General features: G+C 43.7%; 1 protein-coding gene across 1 annotated transcript; it reads left to right on the forward strand.

Moving 5' to 3' along the window:
• Window positions 1-7,116: 7,116 nt before the first annotated feature.
• On the forward strand, window positions 7,117-9,313 carry LOC103715710. The gene is made up of 2 exons (XM_008803442.4): window positions 7,117-7,952; window positions 8,209-9,313. Exons 1-2 carry the CDS (start codon window positions 7,312-7,314, stop codon window positions 8,894-8,896), a joined length of 1,329 nt encoding a protein of 442 aa, XP_008801664.2. The 5' UTR covers window positions 7,117-7,311; the 3' UTR covers window positions 8,897-9,313.
• Window positions 9,314-14,422: the final 5,109 nt, after the last annotated feature.

A 14,422-nucleotide genomic window follows, 5' to 3' on the forward strand; every position in this document is an offset into this window, starting at 1 on the left:
GATCTAAGTTGGCAGTGAATCACTCTCTTCTACGCCAACAAGAGATCCTCTGGCGGTAGAAGTCCAAAGTGTAGTAGATTACAGATGGCGACCGGAATACTAGATTTTTCCACCAATCTACTATCATTCGGAGATAAAAGAATAGATCAAGAGGTTAAGGGAAAGCGATGGTCAAATGATAGAGGATGATGATCCCTTCAGCCGGGAGCTCATACAGTTTTTCAAGTTGAGGTGGATGGCACAGTACGGATATGATCGACAGTCATTTGGACTGCCACCTACAGTAAGAGTCTCTACTTCGGAGAACACTTCCCTCATCACTCTAGTTGAGTCCAGGGAGGTCGAGGAAGACTTGTGGTCTTTGGCGTAGGATAAGGCACCTAGCTTGGATAGTTTTTCCCCTTCTTGTTATGAAGGCACTGGACTATCCTGTTGTATGAGGTTGTAGTTGCCATCCAGTAATTCTTTACTATATCTTCAATGCCGAGAGCTTGGAAGAGGACCTTTGTTACTCTTATCCTGAACAGATGGGATGCCTCAGAGCTGAGCCATTACAAATTGATCATCTTGCACCACCTTATACGAGATCATTACCAAGATTTTGGCGATCGGATTGAGGGGGATTATACCTCGCCTCATATATCTAGGGCAAAGGGCTTTCGTGGGAGGCTAGAGTATCTCACATAACGTCCTCATCTCCCAGGAGTTCATGCATGATCTTCAGCGAGTGCCAAGTCAGTGCAGTTTGATGGTAGTCAAGCTGGATGATCTAGCAGTTTCTGACTCACTCTAAAGAGAATTTTTCTTCCATAGAATCTGGATCATGTGGATGAGCTGCGTCCGAGCATCATCCTTTGCTATCCTGATGAATGGTATGCCGATGTGTTTCTTTGAGTCCACTATGGGTTTGCGATAAGGTTGCCCCCTCTTGCCCTATATGTTCATTACTTGTGCTGACACCATGTCAAGAGCCCTACGGGCTGCTTCCCTATCATGGGTTCTTGAGGCCTATAGGGCCTGCCTCCACCATAGAACCGATATCACATCTTCTCTTTGTTGACGACTGCATGATGCTTGCTCGAGCCATGGAATAGAATGCCCTCATGATCCGAAGGACTATGGAGGATTATTGTATGTTCTTAGCCCCAAGACAAAGCCCCAACTCAGAATGCGCATTAAATAGTCTCTAGGAGTTGGAGAGCAGGTGGATATCTAGAGATATCAGGGGGTGCCTATACCAAGAAGACATTTAAGGAGGGTAAATTGGAACAACATGGAGCAGATCATTTAGTAGAGGCTTGAGGGCTGGCAGTCGAAGGCATTGATGATGGGTAGAGTTACCCTAGTGCAAGCTGTTTTGAGCTCTACACTGGTCTACATTATGACTAACGCTATCATTCCGAAGGCCCCATTAATGAGAATGGAGCAGATATTTGGGAACTTTCTTCGGGGAAGGCATGGGGGCCAGAGGATGCATGTACTTAATTGGTGGCATGGGAGACTATCTATCAACATCCATGCAGCGGGAGATTGAGCATCCAATCCCTTTTGATAAGGAGGGAGGTATTGGCGGCTTTACATGTGGCGAGGTACTTGCTCAAACCGAAGGATCTGCGGAGCTCCTTGATGAGAACCAAGTACAACGTGCGATCCACTACAGGAGAGTTCTAGGCTGGTTGACATTGCTTCCTTTTTTTTTTTTTTTTGCTGGAAGCGGGTGTTTCATACAGTGCATGTACGAATATACCCAAGAAAATCAAAATACAACAACTTGTGGAGTGCTAGTGGTAGCTCCTCCTCCCCTGACCAAAGGGTATGCCCTGAGTGGTAGGCCGCGTGGGCCGCCACCCAGTCGGCCGTCCCATTGGCCTTTCTAAATACATGCTTGGTTTGGAAGGCCCTACCATCTCTCATCATCATCCTTATATCACGGATCAAGAGGTGGTTCGTGCCGTCACCTCTCGACCCCCTATGAATCCACCTGATAACTGTGGTCGAGTCGCCCTCCAGAATGATCGAACTGGCCTGCAGCACCATCCATGCATTCATTGCTTCCTATTTGGCGAGAGATGTGTGAACAATCTCCACTGGTGTTGTCCTATATCAAATGGTAAGTCGGAGATGGGAGATCCATAGATGTGATGGAGAATGCCTGAGTTTCCAAGCAGTCGCTGAGATCTTAGCCCACCATGGTTGATCCAAAGCATGTAGAGGGGCTCAAAATTTGTGACCTATTCCTTCCAAGGTAGAGATGGGATGTGTGATTGTTTAGCATATTTTTGGGGACCAGCTGGGGAGAGAGTTCTTGAAGTGGCGATTCTCAAGTACGAAACCCCTGACATGAGGGTTTGGAGAGCAACCTGCAAATTAAGGGTCAAGGCTAGTGCGGTCTATACAGAGCAGAGCCTACACAAAGGATGGATGGTGGCTAGATCTAGAAGCTTTGCATCCACCCTCAAATGGCCTTGCTCCTCTAGAAGGTGGCATGGGGGTGTCTTCTAACCAGGGACATGTTGTGCGGCAGAGGCATGAGGCTTCCTTCGGCCTGTGATAGATATCCGCATGAGGTGGAGATGGTGGCGCACGCGTTATTTGCCTACCCAATGCGATGCAGGTTTGGGGATTAACTGAAGTCGCCTGGTGTTTCATGCAAGACACAGCCCCCGTCGAGGCCTATCTTGCATATCTGAAGAAAACTAGGACGAGAGTTGTTACTACCGTTGGGAGAGTTAGGGTTGTCTATATGGCCTACAATATCTAGCTTGATAGGAATGCTTGGATCTTCGAGAATAGAAGGCAACAACTAAAGGTTATTGTTGAAAGAGTCCTCCTTCATGCTATCGGGATCACCTAGTATCTTGTCGCCGGAGATACCGTGATCGCGAAGGACATTTGGGACTTCCATTCAGTGCTTGCAGTGACCCAGACGATCTTCATTTGCTAGGAATCCCCATCCCTGAGCTCTATCAAGGTTAACTACGATAGTAGTGTATTAGATAGAGAAAATCGAGGCATAGCTGGCTTTATGATTAGAGGTTCTGATTCGAGACTGGTGGTCACTAGAGGCACTTGCATCTTCGACATCTCTGTGCCTGAGGCGGAGCTGAGGGCCGCCTGGGAGGGAATTACCTATGCAAGGCTCACCTTACGGACATAGTGTATTCAACTTGAAGGGGACTCTACTATAGTTATCAGTTGGATCTAGGGTCTAGGGAGGACTGTGGGCATCCATTGCTGCAGGACATGTGTATAGGGAGGCAAACAGATCAGCTTATTGGGTTGCGTCCTTTATCATTCAGCATTCTGGCGGTTCCCTTTTGAACAGCTATAAGACCATTCCCCCCCCCCCCCCCCCCCCCCAAAATCATCTCTTATTTTATTACTTTATTGGATGTGTTCATTCCAAAAGCGCATGATTCATCCAAATTACCAAAAAAAAGCGAATGCATTTGGGGCCCGCACTCAGTTTAAATGACATCCCCCACTTTCACCTTTGCGGAGGAATTGGTGAAGTTTGGAAGCCGACAAAAAAACCTGACGGGCCCCAAGTGCCGTATATCCCAAGTTGGCATGCCTACAAGGTGCGATTCAAATGCCAGACTAGCCGAGGGTCCCAATTTTGCTCACTTATAGTTGGCTTCCTCTTTTTACTCTTATCTCCACTCTTCTCACAGTGGTGGGACAAATGATATCCCTTAGATCTATTTCTATATTTAAAATTATTTAGATATAGATATAAATTTGAGTATTCAACTAATATTCGTATTTATAATCATATCTACCAATAAGATATAAATATGAATATGAATAGATAACTATCTGTCCGAATATTCGATTCTATTTATAACCTAATTTACTTTTACATAGCACTTATGAATTTTTAAGAGAAAAAATGACCACATTAATATATTATTAATATAATTTATTTTCTACTTAGTGAATCTATAGTCATAAAGTTTAATTATCCAACTTATTTTTATATTTATATCTATATTTTCAGTATTTGATTTATATTCGTATTTACCTAACATAGATATAGATATAAATTTTCGTACCTGACTAATATATGTGCCTGTATTTATACTTGTCCGATAAAATAAATATAGATATGAATATGTTGATATCCAATCTACTTTTAGATCTATAACTAACCCACCCAAAAATCCGCAGGCTTTAACTTTTTCCTTCCTTCACCTTAATTGGTGCCAGGGAGCACTAGATCCCTTCCTAAGACTACAAGTGAGTAAGAGACGATCAACCATTGGCTATGGATCCTGTTGATATATTATTATGCGGGTTAGGATTTGTTAGGGTTGCTGGACCCATGTCAATTCAAAAGGGAGACCTTAAAATCCAGTTTCTACGCAACTGACCACTGGTAGTCCACGTGACTTAGGCTGACCTAACCCTTCTCGAGGTAGCGAGCGGGACCTATTTTAACTGTATACTGCAAAGCATATAGGATTTTTTTTTTTTTTTAATTCTTGACAGGATTAGTACAGTAGATGGAGGGTACACGGGTATCAATCAGTGCCCCACAGGCTAATCACCGTTCTCCACTAAAACTGGTGCGCTGACGAAGGATGGCGTGGTGTGACAAAACTTCCCAGCCTTCTCTCAATTTTAATTCTTCTCGATTGGATTCATGGGACTTCCCCTTTTTTTTCTCTCTTTTTTTTTTTTTTTGCTAAAAAAAAAAAAAGAGAGGAGGAAGAGACAAGCCCACCCCCGCATAGCAGCCCCCACTGGACCTCCACCCCGCCAGGAGAATGTTCGATGCGGATAGAAATGACCGTGTTGGGCACCCCGGCCGGTTTTACTCATATCCTCCCCACCCGTAGGCCGGTTCGGTTACTCGACCCGATCCTCCGTGTGAGTACGTCACACCTGGCACCACCCAGACTACCAGCCGACCAGTAGCGCTTGCAGACCTCGTGTCCAGACGTAGGGCATCCAGTCCCCAAATTTAATCGACGCCCGTGCGTTTCGAACCTGTAACCACTTGGTTGGAAGCAAACACCCCGTTCCAACTAGGCTACCATCTTGGTGGTTGGGACTTCCCTTTACTCATGCTAAATTCTCATCAAAGTACCAAAAACTAGCTGCTTCAACCCATTTTTCTTGAGATCAAATTTATCATATCAACAGTAATTCTTGATACATATATTTTATAGTTATAGGTTTATTAAAAAAAAATGAACTTGAATTCAGACTAATCCTATAATAACTCAGAATTTTACAAAATTTAAAAAAAAAGCTGAAAAGAAAGCATTATTTAGATTTTTTTTAGCTCTGTATAGATTTTCACGTACTTGTCTTGTTTAAAAATCTTTTAGACCACCGGGCAGATTTACTTTGATACTATTTATAACAATTTAAAATTTTTTAAAAAATAGTAAAAAATATTATTTGAAATTTTTATCTCTGTATAAATACTTAAGATTTTTTTAACGAATAATTGATGTGAGACTAAACATATGCTTTTACAAATCAAGCATACGTTGTGTTGGATTGAAATTTGGCCCGAAAGTGACCACGTTAGAGGAATCTGAGAAGCCGCCGGTCGAGACAGAGAAAGAGAGCCGATCTCCTGCACACCGGTGTACCTGCACGAAGTCTTGGCCGGAGATTCCGACGAATGCCCTCTGATTGCTAAGTTAGTGTTGATCCAAAATTTTTGGAAAAGGTTTACGAGTGCTTTCAATGGTTTTTATGGCTTACCGAAAGTCTTTTCCTATCCTCTTTTTATAGGGTAAGGGTCTCGGCCATTACCTGAAGTCTCGGATCGAGCTGTGATCAGTTGGCTATTAGCTGGAGGTGCGCTTCAATCATGGAGATTAATCCTGCGGATGGAGGATTCGGAAGATATCTTTCTAGATTTGTTCTAAGGATCCACGGGATCTTCGATGGGATCAAAGTTGACAGAGCCGAAGTCGGCTCGGCCTTCGGCAGGGTCCGAGGTCGGCCTAGCTCTTAGCAGGATTGAGGCATGGCGTGCTCGACTTTGAGTGGTTCCACGCTGAAGTAGGACGATCCATTTTGCCTCCCATCATGTTGAATGAGTAATAGTTTAGATCACGTTGTATCTTTTGCAAGGAAAAATGATTCTTTTTTCTTGGCACGAATTTACCATTAGATCACCCACCATACAATTCCGATCGTCTATTGCTTGCACAAATTTTAAAGTGATCGGATGATCCAACAGTAGCTTGGGGCGGAGGCAGACCAACTCTATCGCGCGCCGAAGATACGCCTCCAACCCATTGGGCAACCCAGGATGGTTTGTAGTTTTGTTATTGCTTTATTCGCTATTGCTAGATAAAAGCCGTAAAGAAAGGCAACCAAGGAGGTACGAAGCAGCAAATCAGTTCAAATCGCAGAGTACAGAAGTCCATCGAACAAAATCGACCTAAGCTTTAGAAAAATTATTCCGTTGCTGTACCACCTCGCCTTTCAAAATATTGCTAATTTGAGATGGCATTTTGGTATTGGTGCACACCATATTGTACATCCTTTTTAATTAATATAGTTTTATAGCTGTCTCAGTCCATGGAGGATTAGATCATCGCAACGGGTAATTCATTCTCAGCAACCGCAAGCGACGGATGGCATTACCTGTTAAGTAAATAAACCACACTATAACTGCAAAAAGTTTGTCTATAAACTAAACTTTGGAAAATTGGACTCATCTTTTCTCGGATTCCAAACTGTCCCACGCCTCTCGCCAGCCTGTACCCAGCTCTCGTCCAACCCCCGACCCTGCTCCCGTCCCCCGCCAGCTTAAATAAAACCCTTCCCTCTCGGTACAACCATTGGGCCCCATGCTCTTTTTCTAAACCTTTTCAGAACTCCGGGCCCCACCTCCCTCCTCCCCGCATCTCCACCACCCAACTTTTTTTTTACTTTCAAAAAAAGAAAAAACAAACAAGCTGCTTTAGTTTCTGTTCTCTTTCTTAACTGTTTCCTTGTATTTTATTTTTATTCAGTAAATAAATCATATTCAAATAAGAAAACGCCTGCGCCACTTGGTGGTGGATAGTTAGCAACGTACGTGTGAATCGGGCGTGACAGGACCCAGCTGACGCCCGCACGCTTCCCATGGATTCTTCTTGCCTCACTCCCTCCCAGCTAATCACCCGCCAGCCTGTAAACCCCAATGTTCTCCTCTTAAACCGCCGCTCCTTCTCGACTTCCACTCTTCTTCTCTAACGCTGACTCACTCCAACCCTAACCTTCTCTCCCTAATTTCGGTGAATCTACAGCCGAGAAACAGAGAGAAAAAAGAGGGAGAGGAGGAGGAAGGCAAGAGAGATGGACCCGTGTCCGTTCGTCCGGGTCCTCGTTGGAAACTTGGCGCTCAAGATTCCGGTGAAGGCGCGGCCGGCGAGAGCCGGCGTCCACCCATCAACCTCGCCGTGCTTCTGCAAGATCCGCCTCAACAAGTTCCCCTACCAGACGGCGGTCGTCCCGCTTGTCCCGCCGGAGGCCGCGTCGCCGCCATGCGGCGACCAATCCTCCGCCACACTCACCCTCGCCGCTGGCTTCCACCTCTCCCGCGCTGACCTCGAGAAGCTATCCGGGAAGTCCATCTTCGCCGGAGGAAGGGCCCGGCTCAAGGTGGCCATCTATACTGGCCGGCGGGGCACTACCTGTGGGGTGAGCTCCGGCCGGCTTCTTGGCAAGGTGACGTTTCCGCTGGATCTTAAAGGGGCGGAGGTAAAGGCGTGCGTGTTCCACAGCGGGTGGATCTCCGTCGGAAAAGGGTCGAAAAGCTCGTCGGCGCAGCTCCACCTCACCGTTCGTGCCGTTCCCGACCCCCGCTTCGTCTTCGAGTTCGGTGGCGAGCCGGAGTGCAGTCCCCAGGTGTTCCAGGTCCAGGGATCCATGCGCCAGCCCGTCTTCACCTGCAAGTTTAGTTGCCGGAACCACGCCGACCGGAATTTGGGATCCAGGTTCGCTCTCGTTATGCATTGGGGTTTCCTACTCTCGATCCAGTTTCTTTTCATGCATTGCTGTTTCAACAACCAAATCCATCCAAAAAAAAAACTCTTCCATTTTTCATGGATTTCTCCTTAAAAGACGTTATTTTTAGCGATTTTCGCATCATATCTTGGCGACTTGAAAATTTAGGAACAATGGAGGTAATTTGATGCAATGATCTGTTGATCTGATGTTTCTTTTTCCCTTTTTTTTGGTTAATTTGGCCAGATCGGTGCCGATGGAGCCGTGCAGCTCGAGAAACTGGCTGTCATCGTTCGGATCGGAGCGGGAGCGGCCGTTAAAGGAGCGGAAGGGGTGGTCGGTGACCGTCCACGACCTATCCGGCTCGCCGGTGGCGCTCGCCTCCATGGTGACCCCCTTCGTGGCGTCCCCGGGGACCGACCGGGTGAGCCGCTCGAACCCCGGCGCATGGCTCGTGCTCCGGCCGGGTGGCGGCACCTGGAAGCCCTGGGGCCGCCTCGAGGCCTGGCGGGAGCGCGGCGGCGGCGCGAGCGACGGCATAGGGTTCCGCTTCCAGCTCGTCCCGGACACCGCCATGGGCGCCGGTGTCCCGCTCGCCGAGTCCACTGTCAGCACCGGCAAGGGCGGCAAGTTCACCATCGACCTCACGGGCGCCGGGTGGTCGCCGCGGGGGAGCCCGAGGAGGAGCGCCGACTTCGGGGCCGGTCCGTGGCCGTTCTCCGGCTACCGGGGGTTCGTGATGTCGTCCACGGTGGATGGGGAGGGGAAGTGTAGCCGGCCGTCGGTGGAGGTCGGGGTCCAGCACGTCGGGTGCGCGGAGGACGCGGCGGCGTTCGTGGCGCTCGCGGCCGCCGTCGATCTGAGCATGGACGCCTGCCGGCTGTTTACGCATAAGCTTCGCAAGGAGTTGAGCTCCCGGGACTTGTTCCGGTGATTCTCGGCCGTCCAATTCGTGTGCTATGTGTTCGTTTTTTGATGTTCTGATGATCGTATTAACGGTTAATTTTGCTAACTAATTAGAGTGACTAGAGTTTTGTAGCAGTTCTTTAGTTTGTTTTCCTTGTTGCAAGTGTACAGAGAGGGAGAGATTTTTTTCTCTCTTTTTGTGAGAGTTCTTTCATCTTTGTTTGGGTGTGTGACTGTTTGGCTTGGCTGATGTCGATCAAGTCTTCTAGGTGGTTTTTTATCAAAAAACTAGAAGAAGTTTAGAAGAGAGGACTAGAATACGGTTTGCATTTTGTAGTGGTGTGATGCAGGCTTGTGTTTTGTTTTAAATTTAATGATACCTCCTTTGTGTCAGATACGCAATGTGTAGATTAATGAGAACAGTGTTCTTTTGGTTTGCGTTGTACATGATGAAGCACATCTTAAATTATGATGTTTTAATGTATATAAGATCAAATCAGCGAGCTATTGTCAATGCTGACATTATCAATATGATTCAGTTAAAAAGCCATAATGGCAGTGCAGTGGCTCATAAGCAAAGACATTGTGGTGTTCAGCATTGAAAAAAAAAATTAGGCATTGTGGCATCAAATAAGGTCATTGGTAAGGGATTCAAAAGCGGATGGGGTTTTGTTAGAAAGGATCATGGCATTGCTTGCTGTCATCTGTACCAATTTAGCTAAGGCAAAAAGCATTTCACCTAAGGCTGTAAATGGGTCGGGTTGGCCCGACCCAATTCACTTAGATTCGATCCGATTTGAATTACAGGATCCGTGGGGGTTGGGTTGAGTTCTAAAATTAGATGCATTCTATTTTTCGAATTGAATCTTTTGGTTTGCATGGTACATGATAATGCATAGCTTGGATCTTGATCTTTTAATGTATATAAGATCAAATCAGCCAGCTATTGTCAATGCTGACATTATCAATATGATTCAGTTAAAAAGCCATAATGTCAATATGATTCAGTTAAAAAGCCATAATGGCAGTGCAGTGATTCATAAGCGAAGACATTGTGGTTTTCACTATTGAAAGAAAAAAAAGTTAGGCATTGTGGCATCAAATAAGTTTGTAGATTGGTAAGGGATTCAAAACAGGACGGGGTTTTGTTTGGAAGGATCATGGCATTGCTTGCTGTCATCTGTCCCAATTTAGCTAAGACAAAAAGCATTTCACCCGCATCATGCAACAATAGATAATTGGACTGAAGGACAAGACATGAACGATGGGTTACATGAATTGAAACTCTCCGGTTCCCCCGTGAATTATAAAGACCCAAATTCGATATTGCACATTTTTTTAAATAAAAATTTTTACTTCTTTAATCGAGTCGCGAACTGCATGGCTCCGTATATGGCCAATCAATTCGGAGGTATCTTCAGTTGGGGAAAGTGACCTACCTAAAGCAGTCCAGATTGTATTATTTTTTGATCTTTTTAGCTTCGTCCATGCTAGAGTTATATGAATAATTCGTCTTAGAAAAAATAAATTCGATCAATATTAAATAGATCAGAGTTTGTGAGCTGAAACTTGCTATTTTGTCATCAGAATGAAGATTTACAAGTGAGCATAGTAAAATAGAGGATGCATGTCTTTTCTTTATATCAAAATTTGAATTTGTATATTTAATACACTGAACCACCACTGCGTGCTGGGGTTCCAGCTAAATTTCAGATGTCGCTAGAGATGAAAGTGAGAGCTGGGAACTCCGGTATACAACTGGTTTCCGAGTTCCCAACATTTACCTTCATCAATGCATCTACCCACATGACGACCACGTGGATATCTGACAGATTTGCATGCACCAGCCTCTACTAAAAGATGGCCAAAATATTTTTAAAGTGGTACAAGGATGCATGAAAACTAGCAAATTCACTAGCCAAGGGGGAATAAAGTTCCTAAAGCCTCATATGCAGGCAGGATCCGAGCTGTTACTGTGCAGATTAATTACAAATATTCAGGCCATATCTAGTTTATGATCTAAATCGTAATTAGATTTGGAATAGGCTGAAATGAAAATCAGAATGATCATATTTTTCGATATATTTGGTTATGACCAGAGTCAGAATACTATTTGAATACTAAAAAAAAAAGTCGAAATTAGGTTTTGGAGAATTATAATAGTTTCATTTTCTCTTTGAATCGGAATGAAAGTAAGACTCCTTTTAATTAAACAGCTGAAATGGGAGATACTTATTTCCATTTTTCAATATGCGCCTAACTCTCCTTAACCAAACATACCATCAAGTCAATACTATTCACTCACTATTCACCCCAATAAAGAATATAAGAAAATTGCTTTTTCTGGTCCTTCAAACTCCATACACTTTCCACTTTGTCAAGCGTTACTTTCCTTGTCAAAAAAATGATCCATCTACCTACTGCTTCCCATCTCTCTCTCTCCCAACCTTGAGTGCAGGCCATCAAGTTAACTGGTCATACAGTTGCACGTGTGGTGTGCACGTGCAACACTATATATATATATATATATATATTCCATGGGTATATACCTTCAGGTCGGTTTGTATGGAGGGATGGGCGGGTGGATAGTGAGCTGCTTTCAAAACTCAGCAGCTTTTAGCTCATTGGTAGGACAGGAGTGGCCCAGCCAAAGCTCTTTGTTTGCGTTGTTTCTGATATCCGGGACCCAGAGAACTGTACAGCTTGTGAACAAATTGGGTTTGGTATGGCAAAAGGCAAGGGACCACAGAGGAAGGATCCATCCAAAACAAATTACTTAACACTCAAATATTTGGAATGCAGCATTGAAACAAAGTTGGCATTACAGAATTAGATGTACTCAAAACCATGACCAAAAAAAAAAAAGTATTTGCATTTGCGTCACTTGAATGCAAGAACAGCTGGAGGCCATGATGGCTTGGAGGAAGGGAAGACCCAGCTGATCTACTCTTTATTTCAATGGGCCATGATGTTTTGGTGCTGGTTTGGTATGGGACCAGACTGGCTTCATCATGTGATGCATGCAGAGTTTAAGTGATGAATGGGAAGACCTGAGAGGTCTAATTTACAAGCAATAAGATGCCAATCTAGTAAAGAATAAATGTACAACTTGATGGGGCCATCATCCCGACACCATATATATTAAGGCCTTGTTTGGGGGAGCTTTTGGAGGAACAAAATTTTGATGGATGATGATGGATTGGCAGTGGAGATTGCACATGTTCTGCAGCAGAATTGTTCAATTTGAAATTTTAATACTGATACGTGGATGTAAAATACTAACTGTAACAACAGGTATCTTGCCTTCCCAATGCTGATGATAGAATATTTTTGCAATGTTAAAATAGATGAAAAGAGAGCATCTAATGATGATATGGTATATACTTGTCAACCTCATTTTGGTATAAATCGAAGTATTTGATCTCAGTATTGTTCGAAGTGTTTTGCCTAGGTGCTAGCCGAAGTGTCATTTTGGTCCGACCAAGCAACGGAAAATAGGCAACTATCTTAAGATCGTTTGAGTGCAATTAATGTCTATTAAGGACGTGACCACGATCTCAACGACAATTACGCCAACTCAGCCGCTATTGCACGATTGAAACTGTTACGCCTCCAACTTGAATTCATGAACCGAGGGTCGTGACAACTACCGTGTACTCATAGGGAACCCTACCCACAAGCAGCATGGATTCTCAACATGATATCATAAACAAACAGCAGAACAACCTTAATGATAATAAACAACTTTATTTCAATAACTAACTCAAAATTTAAATATCTCACAATTCTAACAATATTCTAATATAGTACATCAATTTAAATAAATCCTAATCTAAGATAATCTGTGCCAAAATTCTACTAGCCGCTTTCTCATATTGAACTCCGATCATGCTAGTTCTTCAAATTTGTAAAAACATTAAGAAATCGTATAATAAGTTAAAAAGCCAAGTAAACAATGATCACTTTAGCTAAACAAATCAAGTAATCAAATAAATAATAATTTATAGAAAATAAGCATATATGCAGTACTAATATACGAATTAAATCTTTCTTAAAATATTAAATTTCTGTTAATGGATTCAAATTCTTTTAAATATTTAATTTATCTTATCAATTCTGAACTATGATCATATCTTCTCTGTGGCAGGATCAAAACACTAGCTAATCTTCTTGCGGTGAGCTACGCATCATCTTGATGCGAAGTCTTTCAGGACTACATATCTGCTTACAGTATGTCGCTCATCATCTTAGACACAACCTTTATCACAAATCATGTGCCAATGTATTAGCCCTCATTGGTGGGGTCCTCATCATAGCCAGGTCAAAATTCAAATAGTTTTAACTTTCATATTTTAGTTCTAAAATCAATCAATTATATCAATAATCAGTTCATATATCATCATAATATTCTAAAATAACATATTTCGTAATAATATACCATTCATCAAATTCATGCATCATGAATAATACCTCTCAAAAGTTACGAATATAATAATTTAATGATTGCTAATATATTTAGAAAAAGTAAAATATTGCTTACTCTGCGAGCGAATCCAAAGTATCAACCTAATATTAATTTCAAAAATTCTTATAAAATTTTAGTATTTAAAAATTATATTTCATCAGAATTTATCATGATTAATCCAAAAATAGAAATTCTAATCCTAATACCCTCATAGGGCTGACCAGGCGGAAGTGTCCGACACCTCGATTGGTCTAATCAAGGTAAAGCTCTTCTGATTATATTCGAACTAGGGCACAAATGGTTCAATAGAGTTCGGAAGTGATCAAATCTAGCAATGTTTGGGAAGGGACAAGGTGGGAGCTGGCGTGCCACCCGCCGAATATGGATCAGGGCCCTTCATTAGGATGGATCCAAAATCATGAAGAGAGGTGCCATGCTAGACCTAACATCTCTAGAGAGTGTAGAGGGAGAATCAAGAGAGAGCAAAGATGGAGAAGAGAGAGAAAGAGAGAGAACAAGGTTCCCTCTTTCTAATCAAGGAAGAGGAAGGGAAAGGGTGGCTGCAGTTGGTGCTCGGGGTCAGAGGACCCACGGCAGGCCAATAGGTGGCTGGCGGTCGGTGGCGGTTGGCGGCTGGCAGCGTCTAAATCATCAAAAACAGAGGTTTTATCCCCTTAAATCATGAAATCGAGGCTTCCCGACGGCCGAAACTCCGGCCAATGTCATAGGCCGCTGCGGCTGTTGTGCCCGGGGTAGAAAACCAGAACAAAGAGAGAAACTCAACCTGAGACCGAGGAGCAGAGGGAGGTCTCAGTGACAAGAACCGATAGTGGAACCTACCAAAAGGAGAAATGAAATCAAAAAAATCTAAAGAAAAATAAGAGAAAATAGAGCATCCATCTTCTTGGCCAAAATCCAACAATCACAGGCTGACACCGAGCTTCCAAAGGATCCAGAAGAAATAGAGAGAGAGAGAGAGGTAAATCAAAGCTAGCTCAATTCTTACTTGGTTCTTGGTGGCGAATGAAAGCAGCAGCAGTGCGATGATGACCGATCTTCGAAGAGAAAACCAGAAAAATACTCCAGCAA

This window comes from Phoenix dactylifera, unplaced genomic scaffold (genome assembly GCF_009389715.1).
Source record: "Phoenix dactylifera cultivar Barhee BC4 unplaced genomic scaffold, palm_55x_up_171113_PBpolish2nd_filt_p 000503F, whole genome shotgun sequence".
In the NCBI taxonomy this organism is placed as follows: domain Eukaryota; kingdom Viridiplantae; phylum Streptophyta; class Magnoliopsida; order Arecales; family Arecaceae; genus Phoenix; species Phoenix dactylifera.

What these genes read in the sequence shown, in the direction of transcription:
- LOC103715710 (XM_008803442.4), top strand. Translation starts at nt 7,312, where the DNA reads ATGGACCCGTGTCCGTTCGTCCGGGTCCTCGTTGGAAACTTGGCGCTC. An exon ending in GACCGGAATTTGGGATCCAG is followed by an intron (nt 7,953 to 8,208) that starts GTTCGCTCTCGT and finishes TAATTTGGCCAG; the next exon opens with ATCGGTGCCGATGGAGCCGT.